General features: G+C 41.0%; 1 protein-coding gene across 1 annotated transcript in view; it reads left to right on the top strand.

Moving 5' to 3' along the window:
• The window catches only part of LOC140194094 (ectonucleotide pyrophosphatase/phosphodiesterase family member 3-like), a 96404-nt gene extending 82328 nt beyond the window's left edge, over positions 1 to 14076 (top strand). Inside the window, exons 19-23 of the mRNA XM_072251518.1 lie at positions 3478 to 3613; positions 4058 to 4132; positions 6142 to 6274; positions 11212 to 11368; positions 13590 to 14076. Coding sequence (XP_072107619.1) covers positions 3478 to 3613; positions 4058 to 4132; positions 6142 to 6274; positions 11212 to 11368; positions 13590 to 13760 — 672 coding nt within the window. The 3' untranslated portion in view covers positions 13761 to 14076. The remainder of the gene's footprint in view (positions 1 to 3477; positions 3614 to 4057; positions 4133 to 6141; positions 6275 to 11211; positions 11369 to 13589) is intronic.
• The last annotated feature ends 407 nt before the right edge of the window (positions 14077 to 14483 follow it).

The following is a 14483-nucleotide window of genomic DNA, read 5'->3' as shown; positions in this document are numbered from 1 at the left end:
TCCTCCGGAACCATGCCAGAATCTATTGACTTTTGAAAGATCATTGCTAATGCCTCTGCAATCTCCACAGCTACTTCCTTCAGAACACAAGGGTGCATTGCATCTGGTCCAGGAGATTTATCTACCTTTAGACTATTCAGCTTCCTGAATACTTTCTCTGTCGTAATTGTGACTGCGCACACTTCTCTTCCCTGCCACCCTTGAGTGTCCGGTATACTGCTGATATCTTCCTCAGTGAAGACTGATGCAAAATACTCGTTCAGTTCCTCCGCCATCTCCTTATCTCCCATTACAATTTCTCCAGCATCATTTTCTATCAGTCCTATATCTACTCTCACCTGTCTTTAAACCTTTATATACTTGAAAAAGCTTTCAGTATCCTCTTTGATATTATTTGCTAGCTTCCTTTCATAGTTCATCTTTTCCCTCTTAATGACCTTCTTAGTTTCCTTTTGTAAGCTTTTAAAAACTTCCCAATCCTCTGTCTTCCCACTAATTTTTGCTTCCTTGTATGCTCTCTCCTTTGCTTTAACTTTGGCTTTGACTTCTCTTGTCAGCCATGGTTGCATCCTTTTTCCATTTGAAAATTTCTTCTTTTTTGAAATATACCTGTCTCGCACCTTCCTCACTTCTCGCATAAACTCCAGCCACTGCTGCTCTGCCGTCTTTCCCGCCAGTGTCCCTTTCCAGTCAACTTTGGCCAGTTCCTCTCTCATGCCACTGTAATGGCTGCAAATTTGCCCCATCAACTGCCTGTCCTTCCTGACATCTTTACTACTCACTACCTTGGATTTATTTCTGTTTTCCCCTTCCTTCGCTCTGTCATTCCGGTTCCTATCCCCCTGCCATTAGTTTAAACCCTCCCTAACAGCTCTATTAAACCTTCCCACCAGGATATTGGTCCCCTTTGGGTTCAGATGTAACCCGTCCTTTTTGAACAGGTTATACTTCCCCCAGAAGAGATCCCAATGATCCAAGAATCTGAAGCCCTGCCCCCTGCACCAGTCTCTCAGCCACGTATTCATCTGCCTGATCCTAGTATTCTTGCCTTCGCTAGCACGTGGCACAGGTGGCAATCCTGAGATTACTACCCTGGAGGTCCTGCTTCTCAGCTTCCTTCCTAACTCCTGGAAATCTCTCTACAGGACCTCCTCCCTTCTCCTATCTATGTCATTGGTACCAACATGTACCAAGACAGCTGACTGCTCGCCCTCTTCCTTCAGAATATTCTGGACCCCATCCGAGACAGCCGGTACCTTGGCACCTGGGAGGCATCACACCATGCGGGTATCCCTATGAATCTCACAGAATCTCCTGTCTGTTCCTCTGACTATGGAATCTCCTATGACCACCACTTTTCTCTTCTCCCTCCTTCCCTCCTGCACAACAGCGCCAGGCTCAGTGCCAGAGACCTGGTCACGGTGGCTATCCCATGTCAGGTCGTCCCCCTCAACAGCATCCAAAATGAGATACTTGTTACTGAGGGGGGCAGCCACAGGGGAGCTCTCCACTATCTGGCATTTCCCTTCCCTCTCCTGACAGTCACCCAGTTTTCTGAGCCCTGTAGCTGAGGGATGACTACCTCCCTGTAGCTCCTGTCAATCACCTCTTTACTTTCCCTAATAAGCAGTAGGTCATCAAGCTGCAGTTCCAGATCCCTAACATGGTCTCTGAGGAGCTGCATCTCGGTGCACCTGGCACAGATGTGGCCATCAGGGAGGCTGGAGAGTCAGTGAGGAAGTTTCAAGATGCTTCGAGAAGATCTATGGATTGGTTCCAATTTCCATTAGCCATCTCTGGCTGTTACAGATCTTGGAACACAATGCATGGTGAGGGTGTTTGGTGTTGCAATTGGCATGGGCTGCTCATTTGAACCCAGTAAATAATATTAGTGGGACACAGCTAGGGGATGTTGGCTAGGAGACACACTGATACTGATTATATACACGGACCAAGGCTCTTAGAGGATTTTGCAGACAGTAATGGCCATGTCTTTCCAGTGCTTGAGAAGCCTGCTGTTGGTAGTCCCTGGTTCAAATACCTAGGGAAGGCAGTGATCCTAGCTGTCCAGTGGATCATGTGGTGGGTCTGAGGTCTTGATCTTTAACCATATGTTTTCCTCAGTTGAGCAAAATCTGTGTTGGTATAGTGAACATAGTGGTGACTATGATCATCAATGTTTGGTGTCAATTAGAGGCGGTTCCTCAGTCGTGGGATGTAGCCCATATTTACATAATTTCTTAGTGGACCTTTTCTGTTGAAGTGCAATGTTATACAGTTCAGGGAGATCAGTAAATGTCCTTCAATTTGCATGTCTTAAGCTCATCTGCTTGCATGCTGCAGTGGACAAGTCAAGATGGCTTGGAGCTTGCTCCCCAAATATGTGTATCTGCATGTGTCATCTGCCTACTGTGGTTTGTTGACTGAAGTTGAGGCAATCTTGGTCCTCAAGTGGAGATAACCTGAACTGAAGAGATTTCTATTTGTCCTATTTTCCACTCCAGCAGTAGTTTGTTGAAACTGGGGTGTAGTATTATGTCATGGACAATTGAGAGAAGAAATGGGGTGATAACACAACCTTATTTGTCAGCTGATCACACAGAGATTAGTTTGCATGGCATCATGCAGAATTTATAAAATGAAGACAAATATTTTTGAACATTGACATTTGAGAAGAATTCTGCACCATCACTGCTGATTGATGGAGTGAAAGGTTTTTAATGAAGTCAAAAAAGGCCATGCTAAAGTGTTACTACTGCTCCCTGCATATTTCTTGACTTAATACCCAATGAAAATTATGTCCACTGTGTTGTAGTTGGACAGAATCCATCCAGACTTGAAGAGAGTAATAATTACATTGTCCCTGACATGACCTTCACACCTCACATATAGAAGATGAAGTTGTGTACTTACGTCTGAAGTTCCTATCCAGCTAAGCAGTAGAACCTTAACAAGAACGCCATCTACTCCCAAGACCCTGATGCCTTTTTATTTTAACATCTTGTTTCTCAGGTTTGGTGAACTAGATAGCTTGTTCTGGACAAGGCTATGTGCTTAGCCCACTGCGCTACTAGCTTTATACTTAAGACTGTGAGTATAAGTACAGCTCCAACGCCATATTTAAGTTTGCTGATGACACCACTGTCATAGGCCAAAACAAAGCTGGTGACAAATGCTGGTGAGGTAAATAGTCCAATGTTTTTCTAAGTATCTGTGGAGGCCAGCAATCAAGTGAATTGCTGCTCCTTTCCCAATAAATTGTATTGTTATGAATGAAGCCATAAACGTACAAGATGATTAAACTGTAATCAAATGATTCAAATATATGACATTGAATGCTTGACAGTACTGTGGAGTTGGTCTGCGCGGTTTGGCAAGTTAATATCCGATTGTTTCAGGAGCTGAACTCAGTCCAACATATTGCAAGTTCACATTAAAACCTTTTATTTTACTTAACTTTTGCTTGTATTTCACCAGCAGGGACAGTCTGTTCTACCCCCTGACATTCACAACTGCCTACGGGCTGATCCTCGAATCTCTCCAAGTAACAGCCAGCGGTGTTCATATTATAATACAGCTTCAAACATCACCTACGGGTTTCTATATCCTCCCAGTAAGTGAATTCACTTTAGCTTGATTTCGGAAAGGAGCACCGACTATGTAAAGGAATCTCAGTTAAACTTCATTAGTTACTGTTAGTAACTACTGTGTTGAAAACTAGTTACCCTGTTGGTCAGCTCTTCAACTTGTAAATCATAACTTGGGAAAAAAGCACTCCATTGGGTGTTCCTGCCTAGAGACTCTGTTGAAGTTTGGATTTGAAAGATGGTCTCAACTTGAATAATTCAGTGATGGACTGTGAGTGAATGTTGCAACAAATAGAATTGATGGCAAATTTTCAGTTCTCTAAAAGTCTTGTGAAACAATACTTTCTTTTGTCATTCGCTTTTATTAATCTGTAATGTAATGGGGGCAAGTTGATGAAATAGTTCAGATTCATGTGAATCCAGATCAGAATATTATTTCCCTTTAATAATATGTAATGGTATTTTTGCAGATATGGTAACAGGAAATCAACAATATGATGCATTAATTACCAGCAATCTTGTGCCTATGTATCAGGCTTTTAAAAGTAAGTGTGATTAATATTTATTATTTCCTGGGTAACCATGACTTAATGGCTCCAACTTGTCCTTTTACGTACGAGATGACTATTTTAGAAACTTCAATTGGTAATAGGTTTATTATTGTTACATATACTGAGCTACAGTGAAAAACTTTGTTTTGCCATCCAGATCATTTTAAAAACGTAAGTACATTAAGGTAGCACAAAAAAAAAACACAACACAGAATATAATGTTACAGTTACAGAGAAAGTACCGTGAATGTCTAGGATGGGTGAGGTGTTTGATAACATAAGCTGCTTTGCCAAGCCAGTAAGAAATGTAGACAGATTCCATGGAGAGGAGGCTAATTCCCGTGATGTGCTGAGCTGTGTCCACAACTCTCTGTAGCTTCTTGTGGTTTTGTCAGAGCAGTTGTCATAGTGTATCCAGATAGGATGCTTTCTGAGGTTCATTGATAAAAATTAGTGAAGGTCAACGAGGACTTGCCAAACTTCTTTAGCCTTCTGAGAAAGTGGAGATGCTTCCTCAGGTGTGCTTTGGCTATGGTATCTACATAGTTGAACCAGAACAGGCTATTCATGATGTTTACTCCTAGGAACATGAAGTTGTCAAATTGCTTGATCTCAGCACCATCCATAAACAGGACCACATTCACAGCTTCTCTTCCTGAGGTCAGTGGCTGGAACCTTTGCTCACCTTGAGGGAATAGTTGTTGCCATGACATTGTGCCACTGGGCTCTTTTGTCTCCTTTCTGTGCTCTGACCCATCATTATTTGAGCTCTTGTCCACCATGGGTTAGAGAAGAATCTGTACTCCCAGCCATGGCTGTACAGAGAGCAGAGTAGTGGGCAAAGAACGCAGCTTTGTTGAGGATAATTGTGGCAAAGATTTTGCAGCCGTTCCTTATTGATTGTTGGCTTTTGGTCAGGAAATCAAGGATTCAATTACAAAGGGAGTTGTTGTATCCCAGATATAGGAGATTGAAGATGATTTTGCTAGGAATGATAGTATTGAAAGCTGAGTTTTAGAGATAATAAGGTGCCTTTATTATCCAGATGCTCCAGAGATGAGCGTAGGCTCAGTGAAATGGTGTTCGCTATGGGCCTATTTTGGCGCCAGATGAAATCTTTCCAAATTAATTTATTACCAGAACGTTTTACAACACAGGGCCATGAAATATTGTTGACTTAATTTTGTACTCTTCCAAAATCATAATTTATCATTAATTATACTGCATATTTTATGTGTTTCTGTGGTAGAAATTTTGGTTAAATCTAACAAAATGCTGGTTTGTTCATCAGTTCGCAGTATTGTCAGGAAGACTCAAATTGTGTAAGGCAAGATTTAAAACTCTGGAACACTGGAATAAAGTTCTGGAAACCAGTAAAAATCTGAACTATATTAATGACAGACTCCATCTGTGTCACATTGGCCATTCGCTGAAATGCTTACCAAGAGCACCATAGTATCTGTCATGCACCTGGCCCCGACACACCTTGAAAACAAGGATATTTATGTCAGAATGCTATTTCTGGATTTCAGTTCAGCCTTCAGCACTACTGTCCCATAAACCCTGGTGAGCAAACGCCCACTCCTGGCTCTTCACTCAACTCTGGAATATCTGGACAGCAAATAAGGATTCATCAAGGTGCTCTTTATTGACTACAGCTCAGCATTCAAACCATCATCCCTTCAAAATTAATCAAAAGTTTCAAGACATTGGCCTCAATACGTCCCTTTAGACTCAAGAAATCTTGAAACACATATCAGAGATGCACAGGATCAAAAAAACATGGTACCAAGTGCTAAAGAAAAACCTTATAAAAGTTATTTCTTGCAATGAATTAGTGAAAAAAAAGTATAAAGCTTACAAAAAGCCCCTATGGAAACCTGTTTCTGTGTCATGGGATTTAAGAGGAATGTTGTGGAAATGTTTCTAAATAAATATTGAACAGAACTTTTCCTATAATAAATATCAAAATGACCAACTTCAGTTTATCTGATGCTTCATAGAGATATGGCATTACTTCCATGATAGTATGTTGCTGAAGGAGGCTGTACGGAAGAATGGCATCAATGTGATGAGCGGGCCAGTGTTTGATTATAATTATGATGGACACTCTGATACACCAAAGGAAATCCAAATGTAAGTAAGAAGCATTCATTTTGTATTTTGTTTCGTTTGACACAAAGAGTAAATTTTGATCACCATTTTGAGAGCATAATTAAGAAATATTGAAAAGGAAACCTGGTTTGTGGAAAGGATAATCTCACTACTTGAAATTTATTTAAGAATAGATAAAAATATATAATATGTTCTGGATACGTGGTACCATTATGTCTGAAAAGTTGTCAGCTACATCAGTAATAGAGTGTAGCTGACTTGGAAGAATTCCCACCTTTAAATCAATGGTCGCATAACCAGGACTTGTGATGTGCACCAGCTGCTCATACGACCAGCCACCACCTGCTCCCATGGCTTCACAAGACCCTGACCCTGATCGGCTGGGGTGAGGGCTAAGCAGGCACTACAACTTGCTCAATGGTGATCCGCAGTCTGTCAGAGGAAAGGAATGTCTTACACCTCCTTCGGTAGAGATGTATCTCCACTCCAACACCCAGATGGCTTTCATAATGAACCATAATGTAAAATAAAATAGAGCCAACGAGACACCTGATTTCAAAATATTGCCATGATGCTTTGTGAATACATTTAATATGAATGAAATAAATAGAAGCAGGCAACGACCAGATGGCTTCTTTGTCCTGTGTGATGGCTGATCCAGTCTTGGTCTCAGTGCCACTTTCCCACTACTCCAAAACCTATTGATTCAAAGTTCAAGGTAAATTTCTTATCAAAGTACATACAAGTCACCATATACAACCCAGAGATTTGTTTTCTCGCAGGCATTCTCAGGGAGGACAAACAGCCAATGTGCATAAGACAACAAACTATGCAAATACAAAAGAGAAAAAAAGCAATAAGTATTGAGAACATGAGATGAAGAGTCCTTGAAAGTGAGCCTATAGATTGTGGGAACAGTTTAGTGATGGGGCAAGTGAAATTGAATTGAACTGTTTGCAGGGATTGCTCCCTCCATGGTTCCCTTGTTCATTCCTCCCTCCCCACTAATCTTCCTCCCAGCACTTATCCCTCTTAAGCGTCCAAAGTGCTACACCTGCCGATTCACCTCCTCACTCATCTCCATTTCGTGCCCCAAACAGTCCTTCCAGGTGAGGCAACACTTTATTGCGAATCTTCTGGGGTTGTCTAATGTGTCCAGTGCTCTTGATGCAGCCCCCTCTACATTGGTGGGACCCATCATAAATTGGGGGAGCACTCCACTGAACACCTCTGCTCCACCTGCCAAAAACCAGATCTTCCCGGTGGCCAAACATTTTAATTGCAATTCCCATTCCCATTCCGACAAGTCAGTCCATGGCCTCCTCTTGTACCATGATGAGGCCACCCTTATATTCTGTCTGAGTAGCCTCCAAGCTTCCAATGGCATAAATATCAATTTCTTCTTCCTATTAAAAAAAAATCCCCCCGCCCCACTCTGGCCACTTACCTCTTCTCACCCACCTATCACCTCCGTTTGGGTCCCCTCCTCCTTCCGTTTCTCCTATTGATCGCTCACTTCTCCTATCATATTCCTTCTTCTCCAGCCCTTTACCTTTCCCACTCACCTGGCTTCACCTATTGCATTCTAGTTAGTTCTCCTTCCCTTCCCCCCACCTTTTTATTCTGTCACCTTCCCTGTTCCTTTCCAGTCCTGAAGAAGGGTCTTGTTCCGAAACAGTGACTGTTTATTCATTTCTATAGATGCTCCCTGACCTGCAAAGTTCCTCCAGCATTTTGTGTGTGTTGTATCAGATATCATGCCACGCAGTTCCAATACTTGTTAATCTGCACCTTGAATATATTCTGTCTCTGGTGCTCTCTGGGATAGAGGGTAGCAAGTAACTTTGTACTGCAACATTGTGTTATCTGTTCTTTTCCTTATGCAAGTATTAATTCCCCCTCATCTTTGCCTTACATTGGAGAAAATAATCTTGGATAAGTATAGGTTTCAAATAAAAGTTTCTAGAGATCTCAAGTCTCTAGAAAAAGCAAATTAAATTTTTGTAATAATGCCACAGTGAGGGGAAATGCTGTTACATTTCAAATCATGAGAATTGCCTATGATTCTGATCATCAACAGTGTATCCAAATAGAAATTTTTAAAAAATGAATAAAATTTAAAAACCTGTAGATGCTGGAAATCTGAAATAAAAAGGCTTAATAAATTAAAAATAATTAAAAATGATAAAAACCTTGAAATATTCAACAGGTCAGGTCATACCTGTGGGAAGAGAAATTAATTTAAAAATGCTTTTATCATTGACCAAAAACCACGTCCACAAACCACATCTGTGCTTTTGTTTTATCTGTTCTCACTCTCTTGACTGTTCCCATTTACCGGGTAATCTCATTTCCAGTTTAACTCTCTGTTCACACTGGTGATCACGTCCTCCCATCCTCCTTGTAAGGAGACACAAGGGGTTGCAGGTGTTGGAAATCTGGAACAACACACACAAGGTACTGGAGGAACTCAGGAGACGTGGAGAGAAATGGTCTGTTCAAGTTTTGGGTGAAAACCCTTAATCAGGCCACAAAAGTTCCTTTTACCTCTTTCCCAGCTCTAATAAAGGTTCTTAGCGCTGAAACATTAATCCTTCTTTTCACAGCCTGACCTGCTGAATTTCCAGTACTTTCTGTCTTTATGCTGTTTGAATCTTGGTAAAGAAAGCAACATCATGAACCATTTATTTCTCTATATGCCTTGCTCATTAGTAAATAGCTGTACAAATGCTGCCATTTGGCCCTTGTTGCCAATATTGGGAGTAGTCCCACACAAAGCTGCCTGTGTTTCTCAGCATTACTATTGGCATGCTTCAAGTCCCTGATATAAACTCAAGAGTTGTTAACTTAACTGCTTTAACAACTGATTGCAGTCCATCTTTAGCTTCCAAATGGAGTCAGGCAGTGTAGACTCTCGCTGACATGGCCCCACATTTACATTGGGAAAACTGTCCTCAAGCCCTCCAGTTTGATACAGTAGGGGAAAGAATATTGCTATTATAGTCGAGGTGAGGGAAAGAAAATTATTTTCTAATCATTAGAGTTAACATTACTAACAAAGAACATAGAACCAAAAGCATAGAACTATACATCACAGTAAAATGCCCGTCAGACAACACTGCTGTACCAAACAAATTCAGAATCAGAATCAGGTTTAATATCACCGGCATATCTCGTGAAATGTCTTAAATTTGTGGCAGCAGTACAATACAATAATAGAAAAATGTGTATTACAGTATAAATATATATATTAAATAGTTAAACTGAGTAAGTACGGACGCCCATCACCCAGGACATGCCCTCTTCTCACTGTTACCATCAGGTAGGAGGTACAGAGGCCTGAAGGCACACACTCAGTGATTCAAGAACTCTGCCACCCGATCCCTAAATGGACATTGAACCTGTGAACACTACCTCACTACCTTTTTTTATTTACTTCTGTTTTTACACTACCTATTCTAACTTAACTATTTAATATACATATATATATATTTACAATAATTCAGTTTCTTTTCTATATTTACCATGTATTGAATTGTACTGCTGCAGCAAAGATAATAAATTTCATGACATATGCTGGTGATATTAAACCTGATTCTGAAATGGTGAAAAAAAATAGTTAAACTAATGATGCCTAATTAACTAACCCAACTTTGCCTGCACACAGTCCACATCCGTTAGGTAGGTACATAAACCTATCGAACAGGCCTCTTAGATGCCTCTAAGCATCAATTGTTCATTTCCTTCCATAGACACTGCCTGATCTGCTGTGTTCTTCCAGTGTTTTTTTGTGTTCCTCAAGATTTCCAGCATCTCACTCTCTATGTAAAGAACCCACACATTTCCTTTGAACTTTCCCCCTCTCACTGTAAATATATTTTTTGCTGTATTAGGCATTAAGTGATATCAGCTGTCTACTCACTGCTTCTCATAATCTTATAGGATTCTATCAGATCTTCCCAGTCTTGGTAGCTTCAGAGAAATCCTAGTTTGAAGAACCTCTCTTTATAGCACATGCCCAAAAATCCAGGCAGTATCCTGATGACCTCTTCTGTATCCTCTGCAAAGCCTTCACATATTATATACAAAACATACAAATCTTAATACTCCAGGTAAGTCCTAACCAGAGTTTTATAAAACTGCAACGTAACCTCCTGACTCTTGAACTCAATGCCTCAAGCACACCAGATATCTTCTTTACCTCCCTATCAACTAGTGCAGTCACTTACAGGGAGCAATGGACTTGGACCTCAAGTTCCCTCTGTACACCCAAGGATCCTGCCATGAACTGTATACATTTTTAATTAGTGTTTTAATCTATTTAAGATCATAAAACCATAAGATACAGGAGTAGAATTAGGCCATTTGGCTCATCGAGTCTGCTCCACCATTTCATCATGGCTGATCCATTTCCATCTCAATCCCAATCTCCTGCCTTCTCTCTGCATCTTCAATGCCTTGACTAATCAAGAATCAATCAACTTTTGCCTTAAATATAGCCAATGACTTGGCTTCCACCACAACCTGTGGTAATAAAATCACAGATTCACCACTCTCTGGCGAGAGAAATTTCTCCTCACCTTCATTCTAAATTAATTCTACTGAAAATGTTTTGAAATGCAATGTATAGTAATATTGAAAGAAAAACGCTGACAACTGATAAGCCCTGCCCTGGTTTCCATGGTAACTCAGTTTTCTTCAATGTCCCTGACTCAGAAACTTCCAGCAGAAATTTTCTAGACAGGGCCTGATCTGGACTGTTCACAGACTCTGTTTGTGTCCTCATGATTCAGCTTGCAGAATGCGAGGGCCAACGAGACCAAATGTACAAATCTGGAGGAGGGAAATTCGGGCAAAGATAGCTTTGGGTAATCCGATCAAATGTCATTACAAGATGGGGGCACTGATAGTGATATAAAATCTTACCCTTTTAATGACTTTCCATGTTGTTTTTCTAGGCATGTAAGTGACACGAACGTCCCCATTCCAAGTCACTTTTATGTAATCCTTACCAACTGCAACAACACTGCACAGACCCCTCTGTCTTGTGTTGGCCCTTTGAGTGTAAGGTCATTCATTCTACCTCATCGGCCGGATAACAGTGAGAGCTGCCCGGTAAGTAGACAATCTATCAGTTCTACTTCAATAATGAACAGTGGATCTGTCCTAACATGCACTGAATCTTTTCATAATGACCCAATTTTATAAAAAAAAAACATGTTGATCTACATGTTGATCTACATGTTGATCCAAACTACTACTTTCTAGACTAACCAGTTCGCATTCTGCTTTGGGCTTTTAGTAAGCACGTCTAACTGGATTCCTGAGGCAGCCGGGAAATACCTCAGAGATACCCAGCTGCCAAGATAAAGCTGTTTGTAAGGATGTGAGGGCTCCATCAAGGAGGCAGGAGAAACCTTTTCCTCCTGTTCACTATTCCCTCCTTAAGTGATGTGAAAGGCAAACCAGTCACATAACTCATTGATAATTCAACCTGCAACAATGCCAGAAGAATTACTGTCCTAAAGTATTGTATTTCAGTGTTATATTCTAAAATACTGCATGTCAGAGTTATAATCAATATTATTCTGACGCCTTTGTGAACAAACAAAAACATCTTCTGAAACAATTATTCATGAAGAGAGCTTCTTTTCACACAAGAGTCTTTTAAACACTGTGTGGGGTTTGTATGCTCTCTGAGTGGAGTTTGCAGTCTCTACCTATTACCACATGTGTTTCCACTGGGTGCTTTGGTTTCCTTCCACATCCTAAAGACGCTCTTTCTGGTTGGTTGGTTAATCGGCTGCATATGCTCACAAGCGTAGGTAGGTGATAGGAGAATTGGAGATGTTTGATGGCATCTGAGAGAGAGTAAGTGACTGGAAAATTCCACCGGGGGAGAGGAATTGTGCTAAGTGGCAGCGTGAAGTTAATTGTCAGAATGGCCTCCTCTGTTGTGAGAAAAAGTAATAACTAAATAATGGGAGCAGGAGCTCCACCATTGCATAAAATCCCAGCTGATCTTTTACCTCGACGCCAACTTCCTCCATTGTCTCCAGATTCCTACATCCCATGAACATTCAAAAATCTATTACTCTGGGTCCCGAGCACATTCAGTAGTTGAGCACCCACTCTCCTCTTAGGTAAAGAATTCCAAAGATTCACTGTGTTTTATCTAAAGAAATGTCTCTATATCTCAGTTATTGATCCCGGACCTTATATTTCAGGATCTGATCTTTAGTCTTCTTAGCCAGAATAATTTTCTTTCTAGGTTCAATCCTCTCAAGCTCCTTTATAATATTATGTCTCTGTAAGCTTATCTCATGGTCCTCTAAACTCTGAAGAAGTTTTCTTTTCTACAGAAATAAACTTTATTCATAATACAAAAATACTCTATATACAAAGGACATTGCAAAAACTTATATCAGCACTCTAAACTTTTCCTTATCAGCTAAGGGACAGCAGGTAGTATAGTGTTTAGCACGGTGCTTTACAGTACAGGCAACCTGGGTCAATTCTTGCCACTGCCTGTAAGAAGTTTGCACATTCTCCCAGTGACCGTGTGGGTTCTCTCTGAGTGCTCCAGTTTCCTCCCACAGTCCATCGGCGTAACAGTTGGTAGATTAATTATTGTAAATTGTCCCGTGATTAAGCGAGGATTAAATCAGGGCTGTAGCCCGAAGGGCTGCAAAGGCTGTATCCCAATAAATAAATAAATAACAGACAAGTAGCGATAGAACCATGCCACCTGTATGGCCCCTGTGTGTGATGTACCCTTTTCACTGTTCAAGAAGTTTCCCCATCCAGCTCTACACCTCCATGTGTAGTAGTGGAAGGGCTCTGGACTGTGGACGTTCCCCAAGAGAATTGTCTGCACTGAGATTCGGGGCATCCTTCAACACGTACTCCTGCATCCTGGAGTGTGCAGGCTGCCCAGCATGCTCTTCCCTTTGAAGATCAACAAGCGTGTGGCAGTGCAAAGGGCGTCTTTCACTGAGATAATGGCCCTCCAGCAGCAGAGAACATATGTTAGGACTGGGTCTTCTGTTCCACAGATGCTGGTGATCAATTGGGACAGTTCCCTTGCATCTGTCACCATGCCATTTGTAAATCCACAGTCTGCAAAGAGGGGGGTGACTGTGCCTTCCCTGCCGCAGCCTTTGAAATTGGTAATTACATCAACAAACTAGCTAAAGGCATATGAAAGACCTAGCAATACATTTCATTCTGTAAACAGTACATTAATTTTATTTGACGACGTAGATTGTTCATGGTAAGAATGTGGAGTAACCTAAGCATATAGCCAGTGGATATTGATTCCTATATTCTTTGGCAGGAGGGCAAACGTTATCCTCAGTGGATTGAAGAGCGAATCTGGGCTCACACAGCACGAGTACGGGATGTGGAGCTGATCACTGGACTCGATTTTTATCAAGACAGGAAGCAGCCAGTCGTAGAGATTTTACAGCTTAAAACATACCTACCTGAATTTACACCTCATGTTTAATTAATGGTTCCAACAATACTTTGCTTATTTAGAACTGATATGTGTATATTGCCTCTTCGGCAGATATTCAAAATGGATTGATTATCGTGATACATATCTATAATGATGAATCTGATCTCTTGTTCACAGTTATCAATATGAAGCAAACAAGTCAAAAAATAAAATGGCAGGCAGTTCAAGATCTTTTTTTATGTCACTAAGTATCCAATGGTTGAGAGGCATGTCTGTTAGCTGCTGGTGATTACCCTGATAACTTCATCTCTTCCCAATTGCTCTCAGTAAGAGGTCATGATGAATAAATTGTAGCAACAAAATAGGTGTGTGATCCTCTGTTCTTTGTGCATTATAACCAGTAAGTGGCATAGTTTTGTTACCCAAACAGGACATAAATTGGAAGCTGGCACACTCATTTTTGGGTGTAGAGATTAGGTAAATAGTATAGTTCCGTAGGGGCACACAGAAGCATGTTTGACACCTTACTGGCTTCCATGATATAGTTCAATGGTTCCATTTAATATCAGAGAACATATACAGTACACAACCTGAAATTCTTACTCTCTGCAGACATCCTTGAAACAGAAGAAAACGGCCAAAGAATGAATGACAGAAAAAAAACCTAAGAACCCCAAAGCCCCACCCCCTTCCACATGCAAACTGCATCAACCCTTCCCTCACTTATTCTAGCAGAAAGCATCAGCATTCCTACCACCCACCATGCCCCAA

The sequence above is a fragment of the Mobula birostris genome, chromosome 2 (genome assembly GCF_030028105.1).
Source record: "Mobula birostris isolate sMobBir1 chromosome 2, sMobBir1.hap1, whole genome shotgun sequence".
NCBI lineage: Eukaryota > Metazoa > Chordata > Chondrichthyes > Myliobatiformes > Myliobatidae > Mobula > Mobula birostris.
This window is presented reverse-complemented; position numbering and strand designations above follow the sequence as displayed.